The 16,551-nt window shown below is 38.2% G+C and overlaps 2 protein-coding genes across 2 annotated transcripts in view; one reads left to right on the plus strand and one right to left on the minus strand.

Moving 5' to 3' along the window:
* Positions 1–248: 248 nt before the first annotated feature.
* On the plus strand, positions 249–4,864 carry LOC134797066 (uncharacterized). The gene is made up of 5 exons (XM_063769286.1): positions 249–434; positions 1,063–1,157; positions 2,506–2,673; positions 3,091–3,232; positions 4,024–4,864. Exons 1-5 carry the CDS (start codon positions 425–427, stop codon positions 4,137–4,139), a joined length of 531 nt encoding a protein of 176 aa, XP_063625356.1. The 5' UTR covers positions 249–424; the 3' UTR covers positions 4,140–4,864.
* Positions 4,865–8,605: 3,741 nt separating this feature from the next.
* LOC134797067 (uncharacterized) overlaps positions 8,606–16,551 on the minus strand; it is a 32,411-nt gene continuing 24,465 nt past the window's right edge. The window contains exons 2-5 of the mRNA XM_063769287.1: positions 15,684–15,783; positions 12,269–12,430; positions 9,985–10,114; positions 8,606–8,812 (exon numbers count right to left, since the gene is read on the minus strand). Coding sequence (XP_063625357.1) covers positions 8,715–8,812; positions 9,985–10,114; positions 12,269–12,430; positions 15,684–15,783 — 490 coding nt within the window. The 3' untranslated portion in view covers positions 8,606–8,714. The remainder of the gene's footprint in view (positions 8,813–9,984; positions 10,115–12,268; positions 12,431–15,683; positions 15,784–16,551) is intronic.

Genomic DNA, 16,551 nt, shown 5'->3' on the forward strand with positions numbered 1-16,551 from the left:
TTTTTCGCTCCTAACTCTTAGAATAAACAAAAGAAAAACAAACGAAGGGGCATAGTTATGGTTAATTTAATATACTTACGTGCATCAAATTGCACAAAAATATTTTCTATAATCCAGTGAGGAAAATGGGGACTACGTTTGTATGGGGAAGCGGCCGTCACCTTTGTGTCTTAGCTTTATCAAAACATTATAAACTGTCACCTACCGGACGCAATTCTGATTTCCACTACACAAAAAAAAATACTAATCACCTTTATACCTCTAATCTATAATCAAATTTCGTATATCTGTTATCAGTAATAATCCCTTATATCGACTGATAGCGTATCGACGTGATTATAGCATTCGGTTGAACGTGCCGTCGCGCGCGCATCGTCGCGAAGTATACTAAAAATAATCCTCTAAGAATAGTACAAGTGGCACAATGTACAAACGTAAGTAACATGTTTATAACACTTCTATAACACTCTAGAGATTTTTTTACGACAATGATAAGCTGGTGATATGAGAGTTGCTCTTAACGTATCATTGTTTTGTTTGAACATTTTCAATCAATATAACAATACATATATTGATGCAAACGTAGCATATTGTCTTACGTGTAACGTGGGTGTTTACCTTTAAAAACTCGTCACTTGTTTACTTTGCTTTCGTGTAAAATCTACAACGCGCCATTCTGATGATTCATACTAAAACCTGAAACATTATTTATTATGAAATGAATAATCTAAAATCCTGAAACTTGACGTCCCACTTTCAGGAAAACATGAATTGTGTATGTCATCGTGTCAAAGACTTTCTTTTACAAGTGTTACCAGTGAAAAAATATATTATCATTCTTTTTCGTACCAAGCGGGGCAACAGAACTACAGAATAACATTAATTAACATTAATTATTCAGTAATCACTGTTTATATTGCCTCATTGGCAACATTTAATGCAAAACAGTTAATTAAAACACTTCTATCTTTCATGCAACGATAAAGAAACGTTGACATTGTTATTACATGCCAGTTATTGAAGAATGTGAATTGTGAAATTGTAAACGGTTTTGGATTGCAGAGTTCCCGTTTTCGATGGAGAACATCCCGAGACAAACCAGCTTCGGCTGCTTTTCACTCAAGATTGGGAGCATCTTTTCAGCGCTAATCGTCATAGTAAGTTTAATAATTATTCATTAGTTTCTATAGATTGAATATTCAGTTATTAACATTATAATTATATCTTCAGTCATACAATCTTGTTATTTTCCACTAGGTACTGGATGTTTTGTTTAATTTTATACGTAATAATAATTATCTTTAAATCTAAATTTAAAGTAGATTGTGAAAGTATTCGCAAAGATTATGACTTATAATTTATGAGCATATTAATTTTACCTGATAAATGTGTCCGGTAAATTATGTTGCTAATAATTAATTGCAGGCGTTTTGAGAATTTAATGAAAGATGTTTACTTTCCCTATTGGTACCACTTTATCATTATTAATCATACAACCAGGACGGCGTCTTGATTATCAATTTTGTTTTGTTTTTATGGTAAAAAATCTTAGAGTAAGACCAGCCTAATTTGGCACCGATTTTGTAAGCACGGATCGAGCAAAGGTTATATTTTATTAATCATCGTAATTTCATATTTATAAGTTTTAAACGTCAATAAAATAACACTTGTCATAATTTCATAGAAGTTTGACGTTTAAAATAACACGTGCACTGCGTGGGCTATCAAATCCGCTGCAGACTTTTCATGGACTGACTCTAGCTTGGTCTAACTCTAACCATCTATCAATCTAGAAGGGCTGTTCGAAGTATTTTACAGAAGACGTCAGCATAGGCTTTGCCTGTCAATCTGAATAGTGACAAATGTTTTTTTGAAGTGAAAACTTCTTTAGCGGCGCTAGGCACTTTTTGAGGTGGGGAAAAAATTATAAACTCGAGACAGCGTAAAGCGATCACGTGACCGTAAGGTTTAGATGGCCACTCATTTAGATGGCATTTAAATCAATAAAGAAAAACTCAATGACATTACATGAAAAAGGTTCTAATCTTGTACGGGTTGAAATACGAGGATCTCACAGTTACATTCTAACTTTATATAACTCAAATATAATTCAATAAAGCTACATCTTGATGAAATCGCTAATAAAAGCGAACTCTAGTACTGGTGAATAAAACTCAAAATATCATGACCAAATATATTTAGATGCGAGGTCTGCAAGGTAACTTTACAATTTCTATTCGAATTTTAAACAATTAACGCTACTAATTTGAATTTCGAATTTTAAACAAGCTCACTGACCAGCAATTTCAGAACTAAAGTTTTTCAATAGAAAGGAGGATGGGTCAATTATACATAGTGCTGCAGACATTTTGGACTAGTCATTGAGTTTTCACTTCTGTCGGCACTCCCGGAGTGCAACCCGTTGTTTTTTTTTATTTAAGCCAAATCTCATCGCCATCTATAAAAAACCTTTGACGTGATTAAGTTTAATCTACTCCGTTTCAGCTCTACTCAGTCTTGGCCCTAGCACAATGCCTGGCCATACTCGGCGGGTGGGCGCACGAGACCAATCTCAACAGCTCATCAATGGGCACTGGCCTGGTGGTGACCGTCGCCATCGTTCATGCTGTCACGCTGTTCCTATCCACCGTCATGCTGATTGGAACGCTGAGGGTGAGAATCAAAATTAAAGTTTCTCGGGCTTATAATCCCACGTATCCAACCACCATGATTTTGCTTATTTACTGCGAAGGTACTCCCTTTTGCATATACGTACCCCCGTTCAGCCTATTGTGACAGAAGGGTACACGGAACCCTACACTGTTGAGCAACTGAGCATAGTCCGACATGCTCTTGGCCGGTTTTATGGAGCCTTTATGGTGGGACTCACGTCCCGGCTCTTTCCATTGAAAGAGAGGGGGAGGAGCCTACCTACTAAACCCACACCGGCGTTTCCCACAATATGCCGTTTGGGGATCCTGCTATTGCAAACATTCTACCATGACGCTCCCGGCAGCCCCAGATGGCTTACGCCGTGGCACCCGCATAAATAATTTACCCCACCTACTTACAAAACTTCTGTGTCTGCAGGAAGACGCCCGCCTCATGCGGCCGTGGGTGATCTGGACCTCCATCCAAGTGATGTGCTACATGCTGCTGTTCATCTTCTTCATGGTGAACAACTTCTCTGACAACAGCCTCACGGTCTACGTCATCGAGCTCATTAGCTTGTGTGAGTTTTCTCAGTCTGTGGGTCGACCAAGCCATAAGGTATAAACATACCTAAGGAGAGACTTTTGGCAGCGATTCAGGAATGCGTGTGGCGATGGGGGCCTGGATCAGACGGTATACTGCATTTTGTTTTAACTGTCCCATCACGAACCATGATACAAGTGATGTGCTACATGCTGCTGTTCATCTTCTTCATGGTCAACAACTTCTTCGACACCAGCTTCACGGTCTACGTCATTAAGTTAGCTTGCGTGAGTTTTTTTTAACTTTTATTTAACTTGCAATTTATGTACGAGTAACTGAACTGCTGTAGTTATTGGCTCCTCCATAGTAACTGGCCATTTAACAATAAGACTTCTATTGCCTTGTTTCTTTCTGTCTTACTATGGAGTGGCCAATTACTATGGACTGGCCAATTACTATGGAGGGGCCACTTACTATGGAGGGGCAAATAACTGTATCAATCACCCTATGTATCTCTCTCTTCCTCTATAGCTATCTATCCCACATGGTGGTGGGGTCACTTCTACGTATGTTTGGGTCAAATCTTGCAAGCTAAATTAGACCCACTTCTCATTATTAGATTGAGCTGAAACTTCATTATACATAATGTAAGTTGAATGACAATGTAATAATTATGGTACTACGGAGCTGATTGGATGCCTCGGCTCGGACCCGGGCCGTTCTAACGTGAGTCATCCTGAAATCCGTAAAGTAAAACTATCTCTCTCTATCCATATCTCTGTTATGTATAGGTTTGTTATTATTTACAGCCATTCATTTATTTTACAGTCATCCATTGCTACATGCTGATGCTAGTATCCAGTTACTACAAGCAGCTGGAGGAAGAGCGAGACGAAAGACTAAAGAGTCTCATCAACAAAGACATTTGGCATGAGTACGCGTAAGTCGGACTCGTGGTGCGTTACATGATCAACTGCCATGTATAATGTAATAATAATTTACGATGCAAGTGCGAATTACCTATTCGCACGTGTATCGTACGTTTTACAGTACATATGGCTCTTTAAGTTTTCGACGTAGTTACGTAATGTGCTTATTATAGCATGTAGCACCAGATGTACTGTAAATAACTATTATATGACTGCTAACTGCTACATAATGAAGGGCATTAAAATACGAGTGTGGGTTTATAAAACGAGTTCGAAGAGAGTTTCATAAAATATCACACGAGTGTTTTAATGCCTAATTATGTATAGTTACAAACACTGCTTTATATACATAGGTACGTATTTTAAGCTCTCTATGATATGTTGACCGCTATTGCGGCATTTGACCATTTGTCGATAACAATGTAATAATAACATAACATGTAATTTAAATAACAGTTTATCTTTATGCTGGCTGTAGTTTGCGGTTTTTGCATCATAGAAGGTTTATGATATATTATTACGTTTATATAATTTAATTTTAACTAGCAGTGGAACAATCAGGGGCCCATTTCTCGAAGGATATTAGTCTAAATGGGCCCCTGGGGCCTATTTCTCAGATGGTATTAGACTAATATTATTAGTCAACGAACTGTCAAACCTTATGGGTTGCCATGACAACGCACTAATAATATTAGACTAATATCGTTCGAGAAATGGGCCCCTGGACGCAACTTTCGCAATAAGAATTGCGAATCCCGCGCTTTTAGCACATTCGCCAGATTTAGGGCCGATACAGACGGACTGCAATCCGACTGCAATTTGTATGGGAACTGCACGCCAACTGCAACGTCGGCGTGCAGTTCCCATATCAGTTACAGTCGAGTTGCAGTCCATCTATGGCCCTTAAACACACGTTGTGATATAAAAGGTTATAAGTTTTATATCTATATTTTGACAAAAAATGTGATTTTAAATAAAAAAAATCTTAATCTTGATTGTTTTATTGTGATATTAACATCTTTTTTTGGCATAAAACTTACAACATAAGCATAATATTATACTGTCATCTATCTTAAAATGTATATATTTATATTTAAAACATTTTTTTATGTTTTGTTCAAAACATAAACGTTGATAAATCCATACTTAAGTACCTATTTTTTATAGGTATCAAAAATATCAATCTTTATACAAAATATACATTTCTATATCTTTACTTACTTGTAAAACAAGTTTATTGCATATAAAATCTAGGCATCTTGATTTTCTGTAAATACGTAACAATTCATCATATATCTAGATTTTCTAAGATCTAGCTATCTATATCGCTTAGGAAGGTACCTAAATGTATACAGGGTGACACTCAACACTAATTTCGGATGTGTAAAAAGGTTGGAGAAGTAGATACGTACCGTACGCAGCAAAGATCGATATTTCAAAAATATGAATCAAAGAATTTAATCCGCTTATCTTCTTTACATTAAAATAGTTTAGTTTTTTAGGGTTCCGTACCCTAAGGGTCAAAACGGGACCCTATTACTATGTATAACTCCACTGTCCGTCTGTCTGACTGTCACCAGGCTGTATCTCATGAACCGGGATAGCTATATACGGGATAGATAGATATTGCCGCTATAACAACAAATAAATACTAAAAAGTACGCAACTCTCGGTGGGCGAGTCCGACTCGCACTTGTCTGGTTTTATTATCAATTTCTGAAATTGAAATCTGCCCCTGAACACCCTGTACTAGTTCTTTAAACTCTCGCGTTTTGTACACATATTTAATTGCACAAACGGGTCTACCGCGATATAATTTCATTGTTTTTACCTTTAATTCCGACGTTTCAGCTGAGTTGCACCAGCTGTGGTCACGGAAAGACTGACGTCGCAACCATGGTCTAATAAAACATGGTCTTCTATTCCCAGAGTGACACGGGCCTACGTCACAATAACATTGCCACTTTATTTCAACATAACATGTTACATGGGTACATTATAGCTATGGTTAATAAGTTAAAATATTTCTTTATAATTTTATAATTTTCATTTATAATGTATTTTATCTTAAATTTTACAATAACACGTCATTTTTAATTACTCGTTAGCAATATCTTCCGATTCACGAAAGAAATTTCAGACGTTCGGGTAATTCTGTTTACATTACTGGCAACACAGGATAGCGCTGTCACATTTGACAATTCGGATCTAGATAACTTCATGCCCTGACCGTCATCCTTGTCGAACGCGTGTTAATTGTTATTTCCTTCTCGCTCAGTGTCAGCAGTCGCAGTGTTTTCCAAACTTTTCACGTCGTAAGCTTGGTAATTAATGTGTAACTGTGCATTAGTTTTTTAAACGTTTGTCTTGTATAGATAAATAAAGTTTAATTTAATACATTAGATTTGTTTTATTATACTATGTTTCTACATAAATAACTTAAAATTAATGCCGTTAAAATAATTTTCACCGTTGGTTAAAATTCTCCCACATTTTAAAGTTTGAGAACCTGTAAACAGCATGATGACGTAGGCCCGTGTCAGTTAGGTCATACGCGAATCTCGGAATAGAGTACCAGGCGGAGTATATTATTATACCATGGTCGCAACAAATGTCAACAGAGATATTAATGAAACACCACTAAACTACCCGAAATTAGTTTATAAAAATGTTTGGGGTAGACAGAGAAATTGCAGCTACCCGTAAAGTTTAATGTTTATTGTCCACGGCACGACACGCAACACTCACAGTATCCGTACACTGGTCCGAAGATATATCCGCTGGTTTCAACATTTGAATCACTGGTCCCCAAGTAGACGATAATTTGTACCCGTCCTCTCGGTTGAAATTTTTAGGGTGTTTTTTAATTTCAATCGCCTCTCTCACGATCCGCGGATAATAGTGTCGCTCGTTGGAGAGGACTTTGGGTTTATGTAGCTCAATCCAGTGATTCGTTCCTGTTGTCAGCAAGTGCTCAGCTATTGCGGATTTGTTTACATGGCGATTTTTAACAGCTGCTATGTGTTCCTTCACCCTCTCTTGAACGCTGCGCTTAGTTTGGCCAATGTACGCACTTCCACAACTGCATTCTATCTTGTAGACACCCGGACTCTGGTACGGAATGACATCCTTTGGGCTGCGTAAAAGACTTGCTACTTTAGATAACGGCGTGTATACAGTCTTAATGGAGAATTTCTTCAGTACTGATCCAACTTCGTCCGTTATCCCTTTCACATACGGCAAAAAGGCTGGTTGCCTACTAACCTCCGGATGTCTTTCTTTTTTCCTAGTCGTGCGTGGGATTTTCTGCAAGTACCCATTTTGCAAACAATGAAATTATATCGCGGTAGACCCGTTTGTGCAATTAAATACCCTGTACTAGATCAATTTTCTATTTCGATCTAGCTATTTATGTAGGCGTAGGTAGGTACTTAAACGTATAGTTTATTTTAATGTTAAGGCACTTTTCATATGATTATATGCTCTATATGTTTAAACATTGAAGTGTTTAAACATTAAATATTCCATAATAATTGTAATATAAGTACAACATTTATTTAACAGTTTGACAGTTCCGTCAAAATATACACATTTACTCGTTGTACAGAAAAGGCACATTCATCACATTATTTTTAAATTACCTGTGAAAGATTAATTAAAAATATACATTCCTAAAGTGTCATTCTATGGAACTTGCTAACTATGTAAACAAAAGTCACTAGTAAATTCATCATTCAGAGACAATTCCAATATGGCGGTTTGTTTACATAGTTAGCAAGTTCCATAGAATTACACTTAACCATTTATTTTTCTATCATTTGATAAAATTTTAATTATTTTATAATGTTTATTTGTATACCAACTTTCATCTTTTTATATTTTTGTTTCGTAATCATATACCTATTATTATTCGTAGTTTCACAGGAAGTGGTAATCAAATGCTCAATAATAACATTAATAACACTAAACTTGGCTGGACTCACTAAAAGTATTATCATTACATCCCTTTCTTTCCTCATAACAATGAAAAAGACGCAGCAATCGAAGTCAAAATCATCCCCTATATTTACAAATAAGTTTTTCAGTAGAAAAAGGCGCGAAATCCAAATTTTCTGCTCTTTATCCATTCACGCTTACATTTTTTAAAATTGCCGCTTTTTTCCACTGACGGAAAAGGCTTGACAGACTATAATTTTATTGTTTTAATTTACCATAGCGTTTTCACATTCTCCGATCCGATATCGAATATCGGACACGACTACGAAGAGGCAAAGGTAAAAAGTGTTTTTATTTTTTTATATTATTATTAATTAATTAATTATTGTTTTTTGTTTAAAAGAAAACGTCAATGCAATAACCTCCTCCTTTTTTTTAAATCGGTAAAAAAATAAAAGGCCTTGATGCCATAGAGAATTTCCTATCTCTATTGGTCACGCATAATTATATTGTTGTCCCGCTTGCACAGTGGCATTGACCGCCGGCATTATCGGCGAGAGAGAGAGAGATAGAGAGAGCGCGTGCTTAGCGTCCTTTACTTTATCACGGGGAAAGAAAGAGATGTAGCATGTCGAAAGCCAAGACTGACGCAGGTTAGACGGGATCTCTTTCTCTCGTGTATTTGACGGTGCCGTCTCGCTCCATCTTGACGATTGAGCTCCAAATTAGGATTACTAGGTAGATCTGGAGCACTGGAAAATAAGAAAATTCTATGTTAGGCATAATATGATACCTAGATATTTAAAGGCAAACGACCTGAAAACTAGGCCGATAAACTACAGGGTGAGCACATAAGAAGTATACATTTAGTTTTTAATTTTTTACTATAACTATTAAGTCCAAAAATTATGAAGTATTTTTTTTTATTCAGAGTTGGCAAATATATACGGAACATCAGTCTAAGAAAAGTCCACTTTTAACAGCAGGCAAATGTGAGCCGTTTTCATCGCAATTTTCAGCATATTTTCGCACATTTTCGGCGTTATCGTCATTTTAGATGCCCCACAGAAACAAGTCAGGAGCTGCAAAATTTGGGAAATTTAGGTGCCAATCACTGTTACTGTTTCTCGAAATTAATCGAGCAAACAACGTGTTTTGATCAACACAAACATTTGATTAAAATTTGCTTGCTGCTAGAGGTAAATGTTTTGCAGAAATTACCTTCCTTATATTATTGTTAACCCTGAATAATATATTTATGAAAAATTATTTACTAACTTTTGCACTTAATATAGTTAAAATTTAAAAACAAAGTGTATACGTACCTCTTATTTGCCCACCCTGTATTATTAGGTATCTGCCTGATCTGATACAATATTATTATAAGAGTCTGTCCATTGAATTTCTTACCAGAACAAATCTAGAAATTCTTATAAGAAGCGGAGTCCTTCGATTTATCGGTTCATCGGGGGGCGTAGTCAAAGGGACAGTCGTTAACCGGAAAATATATTAATAATAAATTAAGGAAGTATGAAGATTATTCCTGTCTGACACCAATGACCTTGCTACGCCCCTGGGTGCCTAGTCAAAATGTCAATCGATGCCGATCAAAAAGGAAAATTATCCCGGGATGACAGATGCTGTAAAAGTAACAGCCGATCCCGCAGCCGTTAGTGTGACCAATAATGATCACTGGCACTGTTGAAACCGCCCGAAAGACAGCTGACAGAGTTAGATGGGAAAAGCATGAGAAACTTTGAGATAGACTTTCAGAATTGATACCGCCCAAGAAGATACTTACTGAGCTGGAAGAGTATGCCATAAAGATAGCAGAGCTGACCGAGTTAGATGGAGAAAGCTACATGAAGCCACGAGAAATGTTGAGAGATAGATCTTCAGAATTGAGACCGAAGAAGATACTTACTGAGCTGGAAGAGTATGAGGAACAGCTCGCTGGCCGTCTCCTTGGTCATGAACGCCAGACTGTACGCGAAGCCGATGATGGAGAACACTATCTCGAAGTACAGGTACACCTTCATCAGCACCACGTGTTTCTGTAAAGTACAGACATCATATTAAAACACAACGAACGAAACGAAAGCGCACAGACTTCGCTGGTTCGGTCACCTACTCAGAATGGGAGAGGATCGGGCTGTCAAGAGGGTTTTCTGGGAACGACCGACTGGTAGCCGGAGGGTCGGCCCAGGTATCGCTTGGAAGAGAGTGTGACGGCGGATCTGCTTCAGCTTCGCGTCAGTAACTGAGAGGAAGTTGCGCAGGATCGGGACGCTCTCGTTTCGGAGACCAAGATTCTCTTTGGATCGCTGAGCCAAAACAGTTAGTATATTAAAGCATGGAGTTAAATGAACGGGTCATGCATGTCCATTACTTTCACGTCTCTCTTGGATCCGTCTGATTGAGTTTTTCATTCGCATCGCATTCCTTTAAGGATGACTCAGGGTAAAACGGTCCGGGTCTGCTCCGGGACACTTCGTTTTCTATGACGGGAGATTGGTGTCAGGTGATGTTCTCTATAGAAAACTGAATTGTCGGCCGCGTCGGTCCGGACCCAGACCGTTCTGCATGAGTCATCCTGTTAGTTTTAAGGTATTTAAGTATCTATGGGCCAATAGTTGCCCGACAAAAAATATTTTCATTTCATTAAAGGGCCACGAATCCAGATTTTTATTCGCCAATTTTGCTATGCAATTTCTCATTGAATTAGAACTTATGCTAATAAAGAGACATCATATGAGTTTCGCGAAAGGCATATAAGCTCAAGGTATTCAAACAACACCATAAGTACATAATATAAATCGTATTCATTGCAGTAACTTGATCTGACAACAATTGGATAACATTACACTTGGCAGCTGAGCGTGGAAGATACGCGCTTTGAACGAAGGTCTATATGTAACGCCTTGATGGCCTTGACACAAAGAAATGATGAGTGGAAAAAAAATCACCTACACCTTATAAAACAAAGTCCCCCGCCGCGTCTGTCTGTTTGTGTGTATACTATGTATGTTAGCAATAAACTCAAAAACTGCTGAACGGATTTTCAATGCGGTTTCCACCTATAAATAGAGTGTATCTTGAGGAAGGTTTAGGTGTATAATTTGTTAAGGTTTTGTGAAACCCGTGCGAAGCCGGGGCGGGTCACTAGTTATTATTATAAAGGAAGTTAGTAATAAATCATTATTATGAGTACCTAAAGTAAAAACGCATAATAATATGAGGACAAGGACAGGACAGTTGTTAATCAGGAAATAGGTACGTTAGTTGATAACGGATCATTTGAAAATTTGACTCCACAACTGTTCCTAAGAATGGGACCATTCAACGCGGCGTTGCAAGTTCCGGTCATTGTCTTTTGTCTTTACCATACCTAGTTTATTATAAATGCTTTATTAATTAAGGAAGGTTAGGGAATAAACCACGATCAATAAGCCAGGCAGTAGGTACAGAAGTAGTGCATAATTGCTTACTGTCGCATTTTCTCGGAAACGTTCGTATTTGCCATGCCACTTCAGTCAACCTCAGTAGGTACTTTTTTTGTACCGAGACTGACTGAAATAGCAAGACACGTTCGTACGTTACCGTGAAAAAACGATGGATAATAATTATGCATGTACCATATTTAAAATGTACATAGTCAACCAGCTTTCTGTGCCTCCCACAGTGCACCGTTGTGAGATTTTCATTTCATCTCAATTAAACCAATCTAGTCCAATGATTTTGTGGATACCATAGTCTGTGGTCGTGAACTTAAAAAATAAAAATACTTAAAGTGACAATAGACAGTAATACGAACGTGTCTGAAACGATGGATGGAAGTGAAAGAGGATATGAGAAAGAAAGGAGTGAGTGCTGAGGTGACGAAAGACAGAAGAGAATGGAAGAGAAAAACATGTTGTGCCGACCCCACATAACGTGGGATAAGGGTACGGAAGCTTAGCGCTGTCTAGGAACCAACTGCGCAAATTGGTAAGAGTGATGCTTACTGGGCATTGCGGCCTAAATAAGCACATGTACACAATGGGCAAACGTGACATAGGGCGGTGCAAACTCTGTATGGAGGCAGAGGAGACGCCCTTGCACATCCTCACAGTGTGCCCTTGCCTAATGCGTACTCGTGAGCCTTATATAGCCCCTAACATGAAGAAGAAGAAGAAGGGTAGGGAAATGAAGAAGACAGTAATACGTACCTTATGTAACGCAACGATGAACGCCACAGTCATGACGGTCTCCATCACCAGCGCTGTAGTGTCTGCTATGAGACGGGGAAACTCCGACGGGTCTGTGATGCCCTCATTCCTTAGGTAAGATATGTAGAACGACAGGAAACCTGTCACTACTAGTGTCAGGATCTGAAAACGAGAATATGAGACATGAGACAGGTGCAATCAAAAGTCATATTTAAGGATGACTCGCGTTAGACCGGGCCGTGTCCGAGCCGAAGCTTCCGGAGCTTACTTTTCTATGACATGACAGGTGATAACGTGATGCTTTCCATAGAAAACGATGCGCCGGAAGCTCCGGCCCGGTCACGGCCCGATCTATCTTGAGTCAAGAAACTGCATTTATTTATAGTGCATTCGATCTGAAATGTTTAAGCATAATCTAACAATGAAGAGTCTACTTGATAACGAAGAAAGCTGTTTAGAGACAGAATACAGATGTAGTGCTTAATTGTTTTCCATCGTATTTTGTCGGAAACGTTCGTATACGCTTCTTCAGTCAACCTCAGTACTTTTTGTACCGAGACTGACAGAAATAGCAAGACACGTTCGTACGTTTCCGTGAAAATACGATGGTAAATAATTATGCACTACATCCGTATATTTAGACTTTACAGCATAAGAAATAATTAATTAATGAATACATTTGAGTCGAGCAAACAGGTTTAGTTTAAATTGCGTGTTTTGTAGCTAAGATTGCACAGATCATTCTAAGATGTTTGGAAATTAGATGCATCATAACGAGTTTTTTTTTATATGATTTGTGTGAGTCAATCGGTCCTCGCTAGAAATACGGGTGGCCGCTTGCTCTTTGTCGGATAGAAGCTATATTTGATGTGTCTTGTAGGTACAGTCACCTGCAATAATATGTTACACAACGAAGGCCGCAATAATATCTGACACGATCTTATTTGTAGAGCCATAAGAGCGTGTCACATATTTTTGAGGCCGTATTCGAAGAGTAACATAATATTGCAGGTGCCTGTACATATTACTGATTTGTTGGCACCATAACGAGTATAACCGGTCATGTTGGGTATATATTTTGTAATAATACATATATCCAATTTACGTAAATACCTATTATCCTCTTGTCAGCAAAGGTATTGTAACTTTGTATCTTACTTTCTGCATGAATTGTTTATTAATTATCAACTTTAAAAAATACATATACCTAAGTTTTTAAGTTAAAATGGGGTTTGCGGTTTGCGACATGTTGAAACGGAAATTATAAAAACGAAAACTGTATTTTTATCCGAAAGCAGATATTCTATTCTGCTAATAAGTGTTTACTTAATTCTTGATTTGTTATTAGGGTTCCGTATTACTAAGATTTCGCTGTCCGTCTGTCAGTCTGTCTGTCACCAGGCTGTATCTCATTGAACCGTGATAGCTAGGCAGTTGAAATTTACTCAGATGATGTATTTAATCTGTTGTCGCTATAACAACAAATACTAAAAACATGATTTTTTTGCGTAATGGTACGGAACCCATCGTGCGCGAGTCCGACTCGCACTTGGCCGGTTATTAATCCTACACGTGTTAATTAAAACAAAATATCCATTTAACCACTAGTGCATAACTTGCAAAAATTATACCTAATGAAGCCCCGTGTTTAAAATAACATACTTTACTAAGTATTTATCGGATGTGTGCAAAGTCCCTTAAGTTAAGTTAAGCAAGGTTTGCGCCACACTCGCGGTTTCATCACTTTCCGATGCCAAGTAAAAGTTGTTTACTTATATACAGTGGAACCTCGATAGCACGAATCTCAAGGGGGAAACGCCAAAAAGGTCGTGATAATGAGGTTTCGTCTTATAGAGGGTAACTTAGGGAGGGTCGTATAGGTTTTTGTTCGTCTTAAAGAGGTTTCGAGTTACCTCTGTGAGTCTGTAAAACGCATGAAAAAATCGTATTAGAGAGGAAAATTCCTATTAAGTAAAAGGTACAAACACGTAAAGTGCAGTCTTATCTTTTGCTTTTTTCGAGTTATAGAGGTTTTTTTTTAGTAATTGACTTCGAGATATAGAGGTGACAAAACAATTAGTCTATTATTTCGAGTTATAGAGGTAAAAATGGTACCTATCTACTGGATAAACAAATTGATTTCGTGTTAATGAGTTTAAACATTTCGAGTTATTGAAGTTTTGGGCTTTGAAGGGAAGGAAATGGCATTTAATTTCGTGTTAACGAGGTTCGAGTTATCGAGGTTTCACTGTACCGTCTATACAGTTCACAACATACTTATAGGTAAGGTCAGTGACATTGCCTGTGTTTATCACTCTGTGATAAAGCATCCGTCATTTTCACAGTGATATGGACTTGATTGATATCCTTTTCGCGATCACTACTTTTTGTCATAGAACTTGGCCTATGTTTTACAATTATGTTTTCGGTGGTATTCTTGTAATTCGGGTGTTACCCGCTCTAGAATGATCTCGATGTTGTTTACAAACAACTATACCGAGACTTGTTTAAAGCTAGTTTGTGATTAATAAGTAGATGTTTAGATTATAGTCGACTTTGATTATCGACCCTAACACAAACAAAATAAGGTCTATATTTGAAACACCCTCTCATGTAGGTTGATATCATCATCATCTTCCTCGCGTTGTCCCGGCTTTTTGCTACGGCTCAGTGGAGCCTGGCGTCCGCTTGGCAACTAATCCCAAGAACTGACGTAGGCATTCGTTTTTACGAAAGCGACTGCCGTCTGACCCTCCGACCCAGAGGGTAAACTAGGTCTTATCGGGATTAGTCCGGTTTCCTCACGATGTTTTCCTTCACCGAAAAGCGACTGGTAAACAGAAAGCATCACGAGATCACCATGGATCACCAGGATGTTTACAGAAAATGAAGTCTCGGACGTCTCGGCCCGGACCTGGGCCGTACTAGCATGAGTGGTTTTTAAGCAGGGGCGTATTTTGAGATTTCGCGCCCCGGGCCAATACGTTTGGCCGCCCCAGAAGTCAAGGAAGAAAAACAAAATGCAATTCGCCAGGGGCGCCATTCGGCCCATATGCCGCCCTTGGCGGATTGGCGCCCCGGGCCATGGCCCGGATGGCCCTAGGGTAAATACGCCCCTGTTTTTAAGTGATGCATGCAAGAAAAATATACCATCAATCATATGGAGCTGAAGTGTTGGGTATAAACAATGATAACAACCTAAACTCGCAATTTTGTCGCCTGTCACCAATGTCACCCTGCCTGTCACGTTCTAACAAGTAAGTGTGAAAGTGACGGGCATAGTGACAAGCGATAAAAATGGAAACATGCTGCCACCTCTGTTGTTTATCTGCTTGTGTTTCTGTTTTCTTTTATATTGTTTTAATAAGTAAAGAGTATTTGTATTGTATTGTATAACATTGATAATGGCTCTTACTAGGTTTCCATATGCGAAGGCGATCAGTCCTTTCCGTAGTGGAAAACAGAAGCAGCATCTTGTGAGGATCGGGATCTCTATCGAGTCGACCACCTTCTGTCTGAAAATAAAAAAAAAACAATCTTTTAATTTCTACCCTGTGGGGCTAAGATGGTCGGCTCTTTATCATTTGTCACCATGCCTGTCACGTTCTAACAAATATGTAAGTGCGAAAGTGACTGGCATGACATGATAAAAATGCGACGGTGATACCGCTTCTGGACGGTATCCATGTTAGTGGAGCTCAAAATAAAAAAAAAAACCTTGTTAATATATTTCAAAAACAGAATACCGCCCCTGCATTTCATTATTTTGAATGAATTATAAATAAAATTAATTTACGAAGTCAAGTCAGCCTAAAGGGTCCCACTGATTAACAGTCCGCTGGCCTGTCAGTTGTTCGGAACTGTCAAATTTTGTTCTAACTGATAGGCCGATACCGTCCGGCGGACTGTTAATCAGTGAGCCCCTTTACACAGCTGTCAATGATACTAAAGTAAATAAGAATAAGTATGTAATAGGTACCGCAAAGACCACAAATTGTAATATACATGATTGCTGTTCTATAAGGTAAATGGTAAAGATCTGATGTGTCTTGTAGAATTAGATGGTTATTGCAATATTAGTCAGCCGCCATTACTTAGTTTATACGCGGAGAAAGTCTGAAGATAAGTGGCTCTTATTTTGGTTTAAAAAAGTTGTTCTTTTTCTGTATAATTATAGAGCTACACGTATATGTATTTATAAGTTCATTCCTTTGTACTAGACTAAAGGTGACGTTCGGAGGTCAACGCAGCTGCATTAAGTGACTGACTTGTGACTTGTGAAT

This window comes from Cydia splendana, chromosome 14 (genome assembly GCF_910591565.1).
Source record: "Cydia splendana chromosome 14, ilCydSple1.2, whole genome shotgun sequence".
NCBI classification, from domain to species: domain Eukaryota; kingdom Metazoa; phylum Arthropoda; class Insecta; order Lepidoptera; family Tortricidae; genus Cydia; species Cydia splendana.

Bases quoted from the DNA above. Each gene is read 5' to 3' on its own strand.
- LOC134797066 (XM_063769286.1), top strand. The intron at 2,674-3,090 runs GTGAGAATCAAA...CTGTGTCTGCAG, and splicing joins TGCTGATTGGAACGCTGAGG to GAAGACGCCCGCCTCATGCG. The intron at 3,233-4,023 runs GTGAGTTTTCTC...TTTATTTTACAG, and splicing joins CATCGAGCTCATTAGCTTGT to TCATCCATTGCTACATGCTG.